This window comes from Pundamilia nyererei, unplaced genomic scaffold, assembly GCF_000239375.1.
Source record: "Pundamilia nyererei isolate P.nyererei 1_Seehausen unplaced genomic scaffold, PunNye1.0 scaffold00069, whole genome shotgun sequence".
NCBI classification, from domain to species: domain Eukaryota; kingdom Metazoa; phylum Chordata; class Actinopteri; order Cichliformes; family Cichlidae; genus Pundamilia; species Pundamilia nyererei.
Window position 1 is genome coordinate 1,805,645 of NW_005187470.1, and position 17,917 is coordinate 1,823,561.

Here is a 17,917-nt window from a genome sequence, read left to right on the forward strand (position 1 = left end):
GGGGCCAGATTTGGCTCATGGAGGACTCTATTCCGGCCCACTTGATGACTTTGGAAAATGTGAAGGAGGGCATAGATTTTGGATTTTTAACTGTTTTACAGTTTTTCCTACTAATAAGGAACCTCCTTTACTGTCATTCATACTACATCAAAGTAATTAAGTAATAGATAAACAATAACAAAACACAAAAAAACGGTTTTATCGCAATCTACTAAAGAAATTTATGTTAAGCTTTAGAGTAAATTTAGATTTCGCTTTTTCTGTCATTTTAGACGTGCTCACAGATGTCAGCATTTCTTTATTGTGTAGAAAAACTTGAGTTGTACTGCTGAAATTGCACTTCTTTTTCTTGGATTAAATTGGATTAAATGTCTATATAAACTTCTTTACACTGACAAATAGAGGGGTTTCCCTGCTTCGGCCCACTTCAATTCAATTCAATTTTATTTATATAACGCCAAATCACAACAAAAGTCAAGGCGCTTCAGATCAAAGTGGGCTATATGTGGCCCACGATGTAAAAAGAGTTTGCCATTTCTGCTGTAGAAGAAACAACTCCAGCTCTGATGCTAAATGTATCCACAGCAGAAATAATCCACTGTGAGACGATCCTTGTCACACTAACCTCCGAGGTGTGACGTTGTTGCCCGCAGGCTGGTCGTAAGGGGATTAAATTCTCTCACCATCAATGGCAGCCTTCTTTAAGGGAGAAGGACTCAGCCTAATGAGCAACAGTGAAGCAGTCCTGAAATTAGACTGTTGGCTGCTTAAATTAGAATGATGAACCCCTGCATTTAAATGTTGAATTGCATGAAGTCATAGCCCTGATCATTTTTACCCCAGTAAGGCATCTCTTAAAGTTGCTATTGGAACGCTTTTGTTTTTAATAATGCAGACAGACAGAAGACTCGAGTCAACTCAGAACTAATGTACAGGATGAACAGTGACAATACCTGCAAATTAAATGATATTCCCATTTGCTTCAGCTGCACTTTCAGTAGCATGCCTAACCAAAATAAAAGGCTGAACATTGTGCTAAGTTAGCAATGTCTTTGTGAGTTTGTATTTTTTTCTGTATCTTTTCTTGAATGTAAAAATGTGACAAGTGGGGATAAAAGTAAGTTGAAAAGCTTGAGCAGGGGGAAAAAAATGCATCGCCTAATCAGAAGCTGCCTCGGGAATGCTGTTATGCAGCCTGCTCATTAGCATCGGATTTCCTTCCAGTATATGAGCAAGCTCTGCTCATTAGGAGGAGTTAAATATTTGGCACAATCATGTCCTTCCTCCAACGTCTCCTGCTGCGATCAGGACTTTTCTTGAGAAAGATTAAAGAACTAAAAGATCAGCATCAAGTTCTTAGAAACAGTTGGCTGATTGTGTGTGTGTGGTCTAGTGATCTAATTTGGTCAGAGCTGTAGATAGACACTGTGGTAATAGCAGAAAGTTCACAGGAAGAAAGTAGAACCTGTCACAGACAGATAAAGCCTGACTGAGCCTTCCCCCAAAACAAATAAGCGATTACAACCCTTTTCATCCAATAGAAACGTTAAGATTTGGGATCCACCCACCAGGCAAGCTGAAGGTTAATAGAAAATAGAGGTGTGCTAAATTTATTACTCTTCACAGACAATGTTAGAAAACAGAATGATGCCTGTCCTTATTTGGCAGCTTTCTCTAATATAAGGATGAGGATAATAATAATTTCAATTTAAAAAAATAAAAAAATAAATACATCCCTAGAAAATAAAAGTCCAAGATGTTTAAAGAAGAGCCTTAAAAATCTACTGTGTGCCATTTTAGGTCACTAAAATACAGAGGATATCACTGCTTTAACATTATCTTCAGTTCTAAAAAAACACTTATTGACCTACCACGTCAACACCAATCAATTGTAGGCTTGCTTAATGAAAAAGCGTCATAACTTCCAGTGTTGTAATCACTTGTGAAGATTGTTCTTTTGCATGCTTCAAAAGAACCTCAGTTTGTTACATGCCCTCCCCTACTCTTCTATCCTAGTTTAAATTGGCACAATAGTGTTTAATTCTGAAACAGCAAGCCAATATAATGGAAGTGTATCATTCCAAAAGCATTTATTTGTGCAGCTGAATTAAATTGGTGAAAACATTTTGAAGAATTTTGGTCGAAGAACACTCGCTTTGCTAAACGGCCCTAAAATATCTAAAAACAGGAAAAGTGAGTGATGCAAAAATCATCTTTGAAGTTTAGCCACAAGGGGCGGCTGAGTGAAAACACTATTTGTAAAACCTCCAGAGACACTATATGGACCTAGCTGGTGAAGTCCTGCATGTTTACAGCATTAATACTGAGCATGTGTTTACTCATGTAAGAGACAAAGGTGAAAGCTGCCTATCAAAGAAGAAAGCCAAAGGGCAACTAAACCCTCCATTAAATATTACACACTACAGTCCAGAGGTCAGATCATATCAGTGGAAGGAAGCACGTTAGATGGTAAAACCCAAGCTCTGATGCTTGGCTTAGTGTTACATAATACTATCTGTTCATAATAGTTTCTCGGTCACAAGTGTTATCATAAATTTTGATGCCATTAGACCACGAACTGTGTCAAAGATGTGACATATCTGAAGTGGATTTTTCATGCAATGATTTTTAAAGAATTAGATCACGCCTGCATCACTAGGCATCTAGAAAACCTTGCCCCTAGTCTCATCCATTAAGCCTCTCTGTTGTACTGTCTTCACGTCAGAGGCCGAGTCATCATCCATAAATTCAGCTCTGAGGATTAGGCTGAAACTCTTGACTCTGCCAAGTTATGCATGAATGATGTATAAGGCAATAATATTATACATTTTTTTAAGTGTTTATGTAATATGTATGTTTATCTCTCTCTCTCTCTCTCTCTCTCTCTCTGTGTGTGTGTGTGTGTGTGTGTGTGTGTGTGTGTGTGTGTGTGTGTGTGTACCTACACATATACATATATGTATATAAATCACTTAGGCACTGTCACTTACATAAAGTACATGCTGCTTAATCTTTATATCTTTTTTTATCTTTTTATCTTCAATATTTAATATTTAATCAAACTCATGTGCATACATTTATATTCATACACTTTCCTGTGCAAAACTCCTGAGCCACCTCTCCCATCTCCTTATTCCGTGTTTCCAAGGGATAGAGCAGAATTATTTTTAAAGGAATGACCAAGAACTATTTGAGCCTAATTATTATTCTTATTATTACTACTATTGTTGTTGTTGTATTAGCAAATTTTAATTTAATAAATTTAAATGTTATTCTTCTTTTTTTGTTAACCCAGATTGCTGTACTTCAATTAATATTAGTTTTCTAGTACCAACGAAGAGGTGCCAGTCTTGTGGTCTGTCCTTGAGCATGCGCTACCCTGTTCACTGCAGGCTAATAGAGTGATTTTAATCATTTGTAGGTCGTTATCGCCCTCTACTGATAAACAGAAAGAAGTCTTGTTAAAATGCATATATTAGAATCACACATAGACAGAAAGTAAGAATAACAACTATAAAAAAATATTTTGGAGTTTCTTTTGTAGCGTCATACAACGAACAACAGACTTAAATAGCAATAGTACTGCGCAAGACAAATATTTGAAAGAAACCGAAACTAAAGCACTTAATTGAAATTCTTTTAATGGGTCCTTTGGGTAGTAATAGCCTGTAAATAATTCTACAACTGTATAAAATGTCAGGACTGTAGTACTTAGTAAAGGTAATGCAGTGATTTCCACTCCTGTTGTGTGTACCAATGAATTTTCTCCACGAGGTGTCGCCGATGTTAAACTTGTACCCTGCACAGTGTCTGCGCTGATAGCTGCATGCGACATTATTCCGTGTAAATGCAAACGCTAACAAGCGCCATGACTTTTGGGAGTTTAGGCAACATTTTTAAGAAGGCCATGAAAAGTATCTTTGCTTCAAAAAATGAGTGAGAGACTCAAACCTGGCCGTTTAAAGAGCCCGTGGGGGCTGAATCTGTCCACGGTACTGGAGTCTTTTGGGTGCAGAAAAGGGCAGTGTGACAAAGTAACTTTAAACAATAAGGTCAATGACGTTACTGGCAAGTCTAAGAAATGTCGTAAATGTTGTGTTTTGTGCGATTGATATGGATAGACTTTTATTCTGAAAACATGTACCGTCTCTTGTGCGTATATACTGGTGATGACAAAGCGCAATATATTTTTCTATATCTCCAAAGTCTAGAGTCACACACTGAGAGTACGAAACGATTTTTCTTCTGCGCCTTTGTAATAGTGCTCACCAGCTCTTATTGGTTGAAGTGATTGCTGCCAATGGTTGGAGATTAACATAAAAGAGACAAGTGGAGAAGGGATCCACTTGGGGGCAAGCTGGTGATGCGTCATAGCACTTGCTGAAAAGAGGAGACAAAAAAAGGGACTAAAATAGCGCCGAACCTGCGGGTTAATGTGCACCAATGGCCACGGAGTCACTCGTGGTCTCGGAGCAGAGCGCAAAAGTGCCACAGGTGATAGGAGGTATGACAACAGAGATAAGCGAGATTGAGTGTTCTCTGTTGTGCAAATAATTATCAAAATCTCTCCAAAAAAACCTTTGATATGTAAGAATAGAAGCTGAAACCTCTGCAAGGTGCAGAAAATCTACGATTTCACCACGTCACTTCTCGGGAGATCATGAAACATCATCGGACGTGGCTGAGCCGAGGACAAGAGGAGAAAGCTGAAGAAAACCATCTTCACAGATGAGGCAACCAAGTTCATCTGCGCCTCTCCCTTTACGCACAGGCGAGGTGAGGACGGAGAGCGTTACTTCAGTGTAAAGAAAGCACCAATGAGTCATCCGAGGTGTTAAAAAGATCGGCATCAGACGGAAGAAGCACAAATACAGTTTTGAATCGAAAATCCTTTTTTTTTTTAAAGAAAAGCACACCATGGATGGAGAAGGAGGCTCTTCGGGGCTGGCCAAATCAGCCGCTGTAAAACTGTCCGAGATGGGTGAAAGAACCAAGCAGTTAGGCACCGCGATGCGGGATCCTCACCAGCAAAGACGGATCATACTGGTGATTGTTTGCGTGGCTCTCCTGTTGGACAATATGCTCTACATGGTAATCGTGCCAATTATTCCAGACTATCTTGCTGATCTGGAGCTTGAGCAGTCAGAACACGTCCACGTTGTGATGCACTCCAACACTTCGGCAAACAGCACAAGCCAGGACAAAAGCAACAAGGACAATTTAGATATCCAGATAGGAATACTTTTTGCATCAAAAGCCATCCTCCAGCTCTTAGTTAACCCCCTGTCGGGAACTTTCATAGACCGGGTGGGATATGACATTCCACTTTTAATTGGACTGACTGTCATGTTTGTCTCTACCTGCATCTTCGCTTTCGGGGAGAATTACGCGACTCTCTTTATGGCCAGAAGTTTGCAGGGTCTCGGTTCTGCTTTCGCAGACACCTCTGGAATCGCAATGATAGCTGACAAATACACGGAGGAGGGAGAGAGAAGCAGGGCGCTCGGCATTGCTCTGGCGTTCATCTCTTTCGGGAGTCTGGTGGCGCCTCCCTTCGGGGGCGTCCTGTACGAGTTTGTCGGCAAACGAGTGCCGTTCATCGTGCTCGCCTGCATTTGCCTGGCGGATGGCTTAATGCTACTGACCGTGATCAAGCCATTCTCTAACAGGACTAGAGAGAACATGCCAGTCGGCACCCCCATATACAGACTCATGATTGATCCCTACATAGCTGTGGTGGCCGGGGCACTGACAGTGTGTAACATCCCCCTTGCCTTTCTAGAGCCAACTATAGCCAACTGGATGGAAACCACCATGCACTCATCTCAGTGGGAAATGGGGCTCACCTGGCTCCCAGCCTTCTTCCCTCACGTTCTCGGTGTTTACATAACGGTTAAATTGGCAGCACAACATCCAAATTTGCAGTGGTTTTACGGAGCTGTGGGCATGGTTATCATAGGGGCGAGCTCCTGCACAGTTCCCGCATGCAAAACTTTTGGGCAGCTTATCGCCCCGCTGTGCGGCATCTGTTTTGGCATAGCGCTGGTAGACACTGCCCTGCTGCCCACACTTGCATTTTTAGTTGATGTGCGTCATGTTTCTGTGTATGGTAGTGTTTATGCTATTGCAGATATTTCCTACTCTGTCGCTTATGCTATGGGTCCCATAGTAGCCGGGCAGATAGTGCACAGTCTCGGTTTTGTACAACTTAATCTTGGTATGGGTCTTGTCAATGTGCTTTACGCACCAGCCCTGCTGCTGCTGCGCAACGTGTGCCAAATGAAACCGTCCTACTCAGAGAGAGATAACCTGCTAGACGAAGCTCCGCAGGGGCTGTACGACACAATCAAGATGGAGGAGAGGAGAGCGAAGAAGAAGGGCTACAGTTCGGCAGGGAATTGCCTGTCGGTAGATGAGAATGGGTTTGACCCTTTCAGAGCACAGCGGTCCTTGTCAGAAGAGTCCTCCGGCCCGGAGTGCACTTAGACCGGTTACAATCCGACCGACAAATCAAAACATTTGTGAGATTTGTGAGGCAGACAAATTACAATGTAGTGATTTAAAATTTTATGTAAGTACCGATGTGCAATATAAACACCTAGTCACCAACGTCACAACTGTGTGACTCGTTTTTCAAAGTTTTCTTTCATCTTTTTTCTGACTGTGGTTTCATTGTGTCAACAAACAAGTCTATGTAGCGTTTGTCAAGGATGTATAACTCGAGTTTTGTGAGAGATCTTTCAGCTGCCGTTGAATTTGTGTGTACTATTCAGTATTATATATACAAACTATATAAATAGATATAATGTGCGTACAAAATTATATGGGACCAACTGTAAGCAGCACATTTCTCCCCTTCTCAAAATAGCCTATATTTTTAGTCTCGGAGGAAACTTTTTTCACTTGCACATCAAAGGCCTCTTTCTGTTTTGTTGTTAAAATTGTGGATTTTAATAAGTAGGCCTCTTTGTTTTATTTATTTATTTTGTTTGAAATTAAATGTATCATAATAAATGGATTTTGTACATATGTGGATACACGCACAATGTAAATTGTTCCAATAAAAAAAATATATAACCGTGGATCTCTACAAAGTGTGTATGCCGTTGAGCGCGGGTGTGTGTGTATGAAACATTTTGTCAAGACGTAGCTAATGATGTCAGTCCCCTTAAGATGAACTAATGTGTATTAATTGAATAATTGTGGTTTTAATAAATCTCTGTTTGGATCAGTGTGACGGTGGTGATTTCATTTTCATAATTTTAATTTCAAATGAATAAAACAACATAAATGCCGGATTTGTTTCGATATTAAGATAGGAACTGTAGACGATAAAAGTGGCTAAAAGTCCGCATCACCCCTCCTGCAAACAGAAAAACACAAGAGAAGTGTTATTTGATTTCATTACTTTTTTTTTTAAACGATCAGGAAAAAATCTTTATTTTTGAATTTTTGCTTGCTGACACAGGAGGCGCACATTAGTCACAGTGCGTAAACAAAAATCGAACAAATTCAAGTGTAACACGCATAAACTGATTTAGTTCTCGGTTATAACCTCACCACGTTGTCAAACCCGAGACCATGAGACAAGCTTAGCATTTAAATCTAAAAAACAAAAAAACTAAACTGTGGACCCCGCAGGGTGATCACAGGACACCTGAATGACAACCAGACGCTCGGTCAGTTTTTGATATATATTAAAATTTTTATAGGGTGTGGGCGGGAGGGGGGAAGCAAGCTGTCAGATAATATGTTCCGCGAATAGATTTCGATGGGAGGAGTTTCTTGCCTCAAGGGGGTAGGTAAACGCAAACACCTTCAGCATCTTTTCCAAGGCGTGCTTTAATGTGGAGCCACAGCCGTATGGCGACGCGTGGGGACAGGGGAGCAGTCCAGCGTCTAAACGGAGTTTTCCTCTAACATGGGCTTTCACCGCTTGGACGTGGGAGGTGATGCCAACTTTCACACACTTCTCTGACCTTTTGATCGCTTCGCTGATCGGGTAAGGCTCTGATAAACTGTAACAAACGGAGACTTTGTGTTCATTTCAAAAGTTACCATCATCATCATATTTCTGAGCCTGTTTGGCGCACAGCGGGGGGAGATTTCTTTACTTTACAGTTTTGCTCAAGTTAAGTTTTAGTTAATCAGTCCACTTGTTTTCCACTAAAAGGACTTGCATCTAATGATGCTCCTCTTCATTGTGTCTCTTTACGATTTTAGCACTTTTAATATTAAAATTGATGTAAAAGAAAAACCTCTTTATTTTGTTTTGGATTTTTTGAAGGGAAGGAAATAGGAAAGGGCTTTTTAAAATGTTTATCTGTCTGCAGTGAGTCAGGAGGCGCAGCTGGAATGCAAGCACAAGAAGTAAATTGCGTTAGGCTGTAACTTGATCAAAAATGGAAGCCTGCTGGCTCACTTTCAGACAGCACACAAATGTGTAGTTACATTTTATCAACAGGCCTAATTTTTATTTATTTTTTGCTTCTTTTCTCTCCTTGAACACGCTTCATGCAGGAACGGCTGAAGCCAGACCCTATTAGGGGTGGGGGGAGATTCCGAGTTATATTCACTGGTCGAGACTGGACTAATCATGCCAATCTTGGAGAGAGGGACGGCGAGAGACCGAGACAGCCAAGTATGAACACACACCGCTGCTTCTTTACGTCAGCTTTACTTTTTTGTGCCGAGCGCCGCCCGTGGTGCCTAAGTTGGCAAAGTAAGGGTACTGGCTTTCAGCACCACGGACAGCGCCAGCTTCATTTGCCTAACTGGCCGCTAGGGGCAAAAAAAACCCCCTCATTCGTGAACATAGAAAGTATGTTCAAGACACTATAGCACACATTAATTTTGTGCAGAAATTTGATCAAAATGATGCGGCAGACTATAATATAACAGAGACAATGCTGCGTTTACAGGGTCAAACCAGTGCTTAATTAAATTTATTTATTTATTTATTTATTTATTTATTTATTTATTTTCTAAATACCAATTAAGGACCTTCTGAAAATATCTAAAGATTTCCAAGAATGTGCAGATACATTGTTCTGCATTTGCACTGCACGTCTCCATATTATAATCTTGGCTTACCAACAGCATGCAAATGACCAAACATCACACAGATAATATTATCAATTTGAACTTACCTCATGGGTAATTTGCAATGCACAGGAGACTGTGTAGTTTATTCTCAAATTGGCCTTGAAGCAGTCAAAATGCATTATTAACTTAGGTTCTAATAATAAACGACTGCTTTAACTAATGAACACTGAATCCCATTAAAATGCTGACAGTTGCTTTCCTTCCATTACTCTTCGTGTGATGTTTTTTGTGATATCAGGTGCTGCCAAAGGTCCCCGTTCCCCTGCTGAAACAAACCCTTGACACTTACTTGAAGTGCGTTCAACACCTGGCGAAGGAGGAGCAGTTTAAGAAAACAAGGGCCATCGTGGAGAAGTTTGGGGCTCCTGGGGGCATGGGAGAGACTCTCCAGAAGAAGCTTTTAGAGAGGAGGGACAAGATGGCAAACTGGGTAAACACAGACCTAACAGATGAAAAGTTGTTTATGTGCATGAACAGGAAAAATTACAGTGTGCATCCTACTTCTATCAATAAGGAGCTTCTGTATTGTTTTGACTTTATGACTATATAAATACCTGCATGTATTTTTGCACTGTTTGTTAGATAGTTGAATTGCTGAAATCAGCTGTAAATTATTTTATTTAGGATAAAAAATTAGTTAAAAAAGTCTTAAACTCCGTGATAAACATTTATCCCTGCCTCCGCTTGTGCTTTGTCTGGGTGATCGGTCAGTCCACTAGACATCCAGCTCAGTGAAATCTATCACACTCCCACTCTCACACTAGCACCACTCTCCCACTCTCCTTTTCATCTGGCAGTGATACACTGTAATGGCTTTTTACTTCACTGCACAGGTCTCAACTCTGAAAGTAATAACTTGAGTCCAAACACATTTAACAAAGCAACATTTCTCAAAAACTGTCCCTGTGTTCACATTTAGGTCTATGACTACTGGCTGGAGGACATGTACCTGAACAACAGGTTGGCCCTGCCAGTCAACTCCAGTCCTGCCATGGTGTTTCCTAAGCAGATGTTTAAAGATCATAAAGACACCCTCAGGTATGTTCTCGACTTCTGCTATGATGACTTTTTTTATTCACCCTTCTTTTGGAGGTTGTAAAACCAAAGTTTTTTTTTTTGAATAAAAGGTCAAACTAATCAAAATTGAAGATGCAGATGTTTCCATTTCCATATTTAAATTCTTTAGCAGGTGATATTTGAGTCAGATAAACATCAGAATTTAATTTGATTCTCTGTAAGTTGTCTTTCTAGGTGTGTATCAAGGGAATGAATCACAAATAAGCATATTTATCTAGAGGGGAAAAGACTCAATAGGTCAGAACAAAAATAAATACAGCTTTCTTTTATTAACAGTGAATCTACCTTCCAATTGTTGTCTTAAATAACAGATTTTTTTTAAATCTGAAAACCATCAGAAATCCTGAGTTTATTTTTCTATATGATCCAGAAAACACAAGCTGGAACTTTTAAATAGTTGTTTTAAATGTATGTAAATGAAAATATTCTTTTACTTATTATTACTGTTATTTTCTGATCATCTATCCTTAAAACCAATATTCTCTGTCAAGCTGCAAGCAAATGTGGGAGAACTACAAAGTAACTCACTTAATATGTCACACAATGACTGAGCATAATGTGAGTGTGCGCTGTAAGTTCTGTACCAGAGGAAAAAAAGGTCACATGCTGAATGTTGCACACAATACTGCGCAAACACATAATCAGCTCTTTAGCTGCTGACAGATTTTTATGTTCTTTTGTATAGATGCAGACTCAGATTATTATCTGAATTTTACAGTCATGGAAAGAATCTTTGACCGTTATTAAATGAGCTGTGGTCTGCCAGAAATTACACCGGTCCATCCAGCCCTGTAGCTCAACATTAGCTTTTGTCAGCTTGCACAGCCACTAAGTGAATATTTCCAGAGCACCCCAAGCAGCTGGTAATCTACTGACACGGCCACTTATTAGATTGGGAGTGACAGGGCCAAGCTCTCCACGGAGACTCTTAGTCAGGCCTCATTTAGGGGTGTGGTGCACTGAGGCTGCCTCCTTTGTATTGATCTGGCTTTGAACGTAATAACACCAAGACAAATGATATACAACATGAGACCTGACAAGCCGCTGCGTTTTCCCTCTTTGCCCACTCACCCACTCACACATACAGACCGGCTCTCTCCCTCTCGCAGATGAACACACGCAACTCTCACACGCAACTCTCACACTGTATCCCAGTAATTCACCATAATGTGATTACTGTTAGTTCTTTGAGAGATGGGAGTATATGTAATTACAATCACAAGCCATTCTGCTGTATAACTTTGGTGTTTCACAACAATACCACTTTCAAATTTCACCCTCCTTCTTGCTCTTTTAAGTTTTGCCGCCCGTCTCATCAGTGGAGTTTTGGAATACAAGGCTCTCATCGATACGTAAGTTCAACCTGCAAGCTATGTGGATTGAAGATTAAAACCAAAATTATATAATAATGAATCACAAGTCTTTTCATAGGTGATCTGGTGTGTGTAAAAATGTCTCTCAGGCGATCGCTGCCAGTGGATTTCACTCGAGGCCAGCTAGCTGTCATGCCTATGTGCATGGAGCAGTACTATCGCCTCTTCACCTCCTACCGCTATCCGGGGTTAAAGACAGACACGCTGAAGGTCCAGATTAAGGCAGCATCCTCAGCACTGGAGCACATGATTGTGGCATGCAAGAATCAGGTCAGGACACTGGCCGTTGAGGAGACTTCTCACACTCAGTAATACTGCTGATTAAAGAGTGTTTTCTGTCCATTTGAGAGAATACATATAGAGTGACATACAAGTCAGTTTCTATGTAGCAGAGATGCTCAAGTCAGATTTTAAAGTAAGGACTAGTCTAAGCACCTTTACTTGAGTGAATATAAATTATACCTTTTTTTCCCTGTGGTAACAGTAAATAAAGAAACCTTTTCTACACCCCTCTCAAATACAGAAAAAAAGCTAAGAAAAATAATAATTGTAAGTAAAGTCATTATTGAAAGGAATCTGAGAAACTTACCCAATGTACCCACTACTGCACCTCCTGAGGATCATCTTATAGACCTTTTGCATGAAGGACAGATAGAACAGAATTAGACCTGTTAGTTATTTGACTAATTTTAATTCTGCTGTAACAGGGGAGTCAGTTCTTTCTCAAAAAGCAGCGCCTGCTATGAAAGTGTGACTATCTGTGGCTGACAGTGTCTATTTGAATATTTAAACTGGCCAAAGTTTCATACTGGGACAAGACAGACCAGGAAGTACTAAAAAGGAATTGTCATAATAGACAGCATGTAGCGGTAAGGTAAGCTATAGTTTCACAGCAGGAGCCAGGTGACAGAAGTCATTTAAATCCCCAATAAGGCTCTCCTACTTGACTTTTATAGTTTAACTGCTTTATTTTAAACCCAGCTTTTAACCCAACTTTAAAATAAAGCAGGTAAGAATTATGTGTGTGTGTGTGTGTGTGTGTGTGTGTGTGTGTGTGTGTGTGTGTGTGCGTGCGCGCGCGTGTTTAGATATTTTTGTAAGGACCAAAAACTATACTTGCTACTATACTTGTGCTACTATACTTGTGGGGACCAACAGTCTCTTAAGGGGACAAAATAGCCGTCCCCACGAGTTTAAAGGCATTTTTGAGACTCAAGATGTGGTTTTAGTGTCAGGGTTACAATTAGGTTATAGTTAGGTTTAGGCATTAAATTTTGATGGTTAGGTTTAGGATAAGCGGCTAGGGAAAACGTTATGTTAATTAGATGTCCTCACTAAGATATTAAAACAAGTGTGTGTGTGTGTGTGTTCCTGTCTAGCTATCTTTGTGAGGACCGAAATCTGCATTCTACTATGCTTGTGAGAACCAACAGTCACTTGTGAGGACACACTCACTGGTCCTCACAAGTTTGAAGGCCTTTTTGAGGCTCAAAATGTGGTGTTAGTGTCAGGGTTACAATTAGGTTATGGTTAGGTTTAGGGTAAGGATAAGGGTTAGGAATTCATTTTTAATGGTTATGGTTAGGGTAAGGGGCTAGGGAAACCATTATGTCAATGAAGGTCTTCACTAAGATAGCTGAACGGGCTTCTATGTGTGTGTGTGGTCTTTTCCTTAGCTATCATCTAACACAATCCCCTGTACAAAACAGCCTGTACTCATTACCATCTCATCTCAGAGTCACATCAAAGTCACCGATCCACATTCAAGCACATGCCACCAACATCTGCAGCATCTATAGCCCATGGCTAATATATTGATTTTTATGAAGGTTAAGAATGAGACTGCAAATTAACATGGAAAAATTCAGGAACTCTCCCCTGGAAATGATTCTGGGAGCCATCAATCTGTAGCCTCTAAGGGCCCGTCCCTATGGAGATACAGGGAGTTAACTTAATTACTGCAGATTAAATCGGCCACTTTGTCTGAGAGCTTCCTTGAGTCGCATGTTAAACTGATCGTGGAAGAGAAGCAGGTAATTGGCCCTTCTCAGTCCCTGTCATTATTACTAATGTCGTTATTATCTCAGCTGTTCAAACAGTAGCCGTAAGGTTAGCTATAAAGCGCAATTAGCATGCAAGGAAATATTTTAACTTAAATATTCTCCTCTCGAGTTGAATCACCCTGGTGAAGCTGTACTTGATGGAACAGTTGAGAGACTTGTGATTGCTGTAATTTATTTTTCTCACTAGTTTTTCGTGTTGGATGTAGTCGCAAACAGCAAGCAGCTCAGTGAAGAGGAGATCTTATCCCAGCTGGAGAAGATTGTGAAAATGTCTGAAAACGCTGAGGAGAAGCTCCCCCCTTTTGGCATCTTGACATCTGATGGAAGGACAGAATGGGCGCAAGCTAGAGAGGCACTAATAAAAGGTCTTACCACAACTTCATTCTTACTCAATTTAACATTTTAATCAAATTTTTTTAGAAAAAGCAAATCCAGGACATGGGTTTCCTTCTTTCATCTGTCCAGATCAGATCAACAGGGACTCTCTGGCACTGATTGAGAGCTGCATCTGTGTGGTGTGTCTGGATGAGCCCAGCGGCCTGCAACCTAGTGACACCAACAGGGCCCTGTTGATGCTACATGGTGGAGGACATGAAAAGAATGGTGCAAACCGCTGGTATGACAAGTCAATGCAGGTAAGACGATATTGCAGGTGCTTCAGTTTTCCATGACTGTAAAATTTGGATAATCATTTAATCCCCATTTTCTCAGTTTGTTGTAGGCATGGATGGGATATGTGGAGTGGTGTGTGAGCATTCACCATTTGAAGGGATCGTTCTGGTGCAGTGCTGTGAATACATAATGAAATATATGTAAGTTAGCCCACTGTAGCAAGACAGGCTGCACACTGAATATGGTCATCTAAATGAATGCTGATGAGGCCAGAAGTGTCTGAAAGAAACGTGTTGTTGTTCTGAACAGAATGGAAAGTCCTTCCAAGATGGTCAAGTCCTCCAGCTATAGAGAGCTTCCTCCTCCAAGGAGGCTACGCTGGAAATGTAACCCACATATCCAAGGACTCTTAGCAGCATCTGCAGAGAGATTGCAGAGGCAAGACTAGCACAAACACACAACTACAATTATAAATAAGTACAGATTTTTTTGAGACTGGAAGTCACAAAAATCTACTGTTTTCTTCTTCAGGCTGGTGAATAATCTTGACATGAATGTTTTCAAATTCAAAGATTATGGGAAAGAATTTATCAAGCAGCAGAAGATGAGTCCAGATGCCTTCATACAAGTTGCCTTGCAGCTTGCATTTTTCAAGTAACAAATATTCAATGTGTGATATCATAAGCATATCTCTAATTGAACTGTTTGCCATCAAGGTGCAATTTCAAATCATGTCTGCCCTGCACTTAGATGCACTGGAAGGCTCGTGTCCACTTACGAGAGTGCATCAATTCGGCGTTTCCAAGAAGGTCGCGTAGATAACATTCGCTCAGCGACCGCCGAGGCCCTGGCCTTTGTAAAGTCTATGGCAGATGAGAGGGGAGCGTTCTCTGTGAGTCATTTTTCTCACTTCCGCTTTAATTACTAACTCCCACTTTACTGCTCATCGCGCCTCACTTATGAAACAGGTGCGACTGGCAACCTTGGCAAGGAAAAGTCAGTCAACCAGATGATCCCCCTGAAGATTTAGCGGATCTATGAAAAATGGCTGGCTTTGCTGCTGTCTCGATGCAACAAATGTCCTGTGTCCACTTTTTTTTTCATTGAATGACTTTTCTTCTCTGACAGGACTCAGAAAAGATGAAGCGACTGGGGGATGCAATTAAAGCCCAGACAAGTTATACAATTGCAGTGAGTATTAATCCAAAGTTCTCACCACACCAGCCAAGAAATAGTCAACATGTGCAATAAAGCATGCTATGTAATTAGCTTTAAAAGTACTGGTAGATTCTAGATTCTAGATTCGATATCTATAATGCACAGATGGAAATTCTACATTAATCTCCTCATCAAATTTTTGGTAAAAAAAAAATTAGAACAAGTTTTACTTCCAAAATTCTTTTTTTTTTGGTTTTGCCCCAAAAATGACAGTAAGAGGCTGGTGAAAGCTTTGATGAGGCTCTGGTTGTGGCTCAGCTGTATTTCAAAGAACAGTGAGCCACATTTCTGGGATAAAGAAGTCTGTTTTAGTGAATGGATGTGGAAAAGTAACTATTCATAAAACCCTTAAATTGTCAAAAATATGTTTTTCAGGCGATTACAGGAATGGCGATAGACAATCACCTCCTTGGACTTCTGAGGATCGCAAAGGAGCTCAACATGGAAAAGCCAGAAATCTTTTGTGATGAGACATATCTGGCCAGTAACCACTTCATCCTCTCTACCAGTCAGGTACTACATAATCATATGCTATTAAAATATATATATAATTGATACCAGAAATACAAATCCTCTGCAGAACCTACACTCTTCAAGTTATACGTTTCCCTTTATCGGGACAGATGAAACACCAGATGTTCCATGGAGACAAAAAGAGAAATACAGATGTTTCTCTGCTTTTCCACAAACTAAGAATGAAAAAGAAAAAAATGATGTGTTAATATACCTGTAAAGCACAAATAAATCTGCTATTGTGTTTTCTGCAATTTGAGGATACTCGTGTGCATTTAATTCAAGTTAAGCCGCTGTGGAGTTTTTTAAGGGCAAATTTTCATTCAGTACCACACTCTATAACCAACAAAGACAATCAAGAACAATGAAGAGACCTCTTAAAGAGAATCACTAAACCATAAAGTAATTATTTTAAAGCAGTAATGGAGTCTGCAAATGTGCACGTGCCAATTTCCAAACTGCAGAAGCCTAATTAAAGATATTAGGTTTAAGGAGATGCGGAGGAGAGAGGGCAGTGGACTTTTTCACCACATCGTTTGTCACAACCTTAGAGACTGAGATGACGTCTGATGAATGGAGAACAAGTGTACTGGTAGCAGTTTTCAAAAACAAGAATTATGTGGACATCTATAATAACTACAGAGGGATAAAGCTGATGAACAACACCATAAATAAATGGGCAAGAGTTGTTGAAGCTAGGTTAATAAGAGAGAGACCCTTCTTGTTTGCAGTGGTGATGGACAGGTTGACAGATGAGGTCAGGCAGGAGTGTCCATGGACTATAATATTCGCAGACAACATTGTGATGTGTAGTGTGAGCAGGGAGCAGGTGGAAGAGAGCCTGGAGAGGTGAAGGTATGCGCTTGAGAATAGGAATGAAAAGGAAAAGAAGCAGATGTTTGTGAATGAGACGGAGACAGGTGTATCAAGGAGACATAGTTAAGGTAGACGAGTTTAAATACCTATATAGTCAACCCTCCAAACCAATGGACAGCCCACAAAAGAGATAGAGAAGGGATGTATGCAAGGTGGGTGGGTGCAGATAGCAGCAACAGTGAAAGGGAAGGTTTACAAGACGGTAATAAGGCCTGCTATGGTGTTTTTAGTGAGATGGTAGATGATCCACTAACAGCTTAAAGAAGAAGAAAAGGAAGATGACGATGATGATGTTGTTTATCCAACCAAAACTTTTTTTTTTTTTTTGTTTCTTTGCTAGACTTCACCTGAATCTGACGTCCCCTGATAGTGAGTTTATTCTGTTAGACCATCTTTAGATTTAGCTTTTGCTTCCCTCAGAACATTTTCACCCCACAGTAGCGAATTAATCTGGTCTATTCCCGGCCTTTGGCAGCTTCACTGGCTTCCTGTAAAATATCACATTAATTTTAGGAATCTGCTTCTTACCTTTCTATGATGTCTTCAACTGTGTCCTTTAGTGTTTTAAAAGGCACCTATAAATAAAATGTAGTATTATTATGATGATGATTATAATTATGTGGTCTTGACTCCAGGTTCCTACCACTGTGGAAATGTTCTGCTGCTATGGCCCAGTAGTGCCCAACGGTTATGGCGCCTGTTACAACCCACAGTCAGACCACATCATCTTCTGCATTTCTAGTTTCTGGGACAACACAGAGACTAGCTCGGTCGTTTTCGTTAAAGCCTTGAACGAGGGCCTGCTGGAAATCAGGGACTTGTGCAATAGAAGCAATGCTACAGCTAGCAAACTTGCTGTCTCCAGCCAGGGAGCCAGCCAGCCTCATAAATCAGGGAAGTAAGCCATACTGAGGGAGCACGCCCACTCAGCTGCTCCACTCACCACTGTTAGACTTTAGCATTAGACTCAGTAGTTAAGATGCCTTCACATGTCTTTGTTGTCTGTGCAATAGTGTTACTTTCATAACAAAATTTAAAGCCTTAAAGTTCACATGTAACTGTATATAAAACATGTACATT

The 17,917-nt window shown here is 40.4% G+C and overlaps 2 protein-coding genes across 2 annotated transcripts; both read left to right on the top strand.

Annotated features, from left to right (window-relative positions):
• The first annotated feature begins 4,293 nt into the window (after window positions 1–4,293).
• Window positions 4,294–7,230, top strand: slc18a3b (solute carrier family 18 member 3b). The gene has a single exon (XM_005736458.1). It carries the CDS (start codon window positions 4,918–4,920, stop codon window positions 6,484–6,486), a length of 1,569 nt encoding a protein of 522 aa, XP_005736515.1. The 5' UTR covers window positions 4,294–4,917; the 3' UTR covers window positions 6,487–7,230.
• A 610-nt stretch (window positions 7,231–7,840) lies between these two features.
• On the top strand, window positions 7,841–17,883 carry chatb (choline O-acetyltransferase b). The gene is made up of 15 exons (XM_005736459.1): window positions 7,841–8,002; window positions 8,521–8,641; window positions 9,344–9,535; window positions 10,025–10,143; window positions 11,481–11,534; window positions 11,645–11,825; window positions 13,806–13,983; window positions 14,084–14,253; window positions 14,330–14,430; window positions 14,540–14,668; window positions 14,762–14,884; window positions 14,981–15,122; window positions 15,359–15,421; window positions 15,824–15,961; window positions 17,473–17,883. Exons 2-15 carry the CDS (start codon window positions 8,597–8,599, stop codon window positions 17,737–17,739), a joined length of 1,902 nt encoding a protein of 633 aa, XP_005736516.1. The 5' UTR covers window positions 7,841–8,002; window positions 8,521–8,596; the 3' UTR covers window positions 17,740–17,883.
• The last annotated feature ends 34 nt before the right edge of the window (window positions 17,884–17,917 follow it).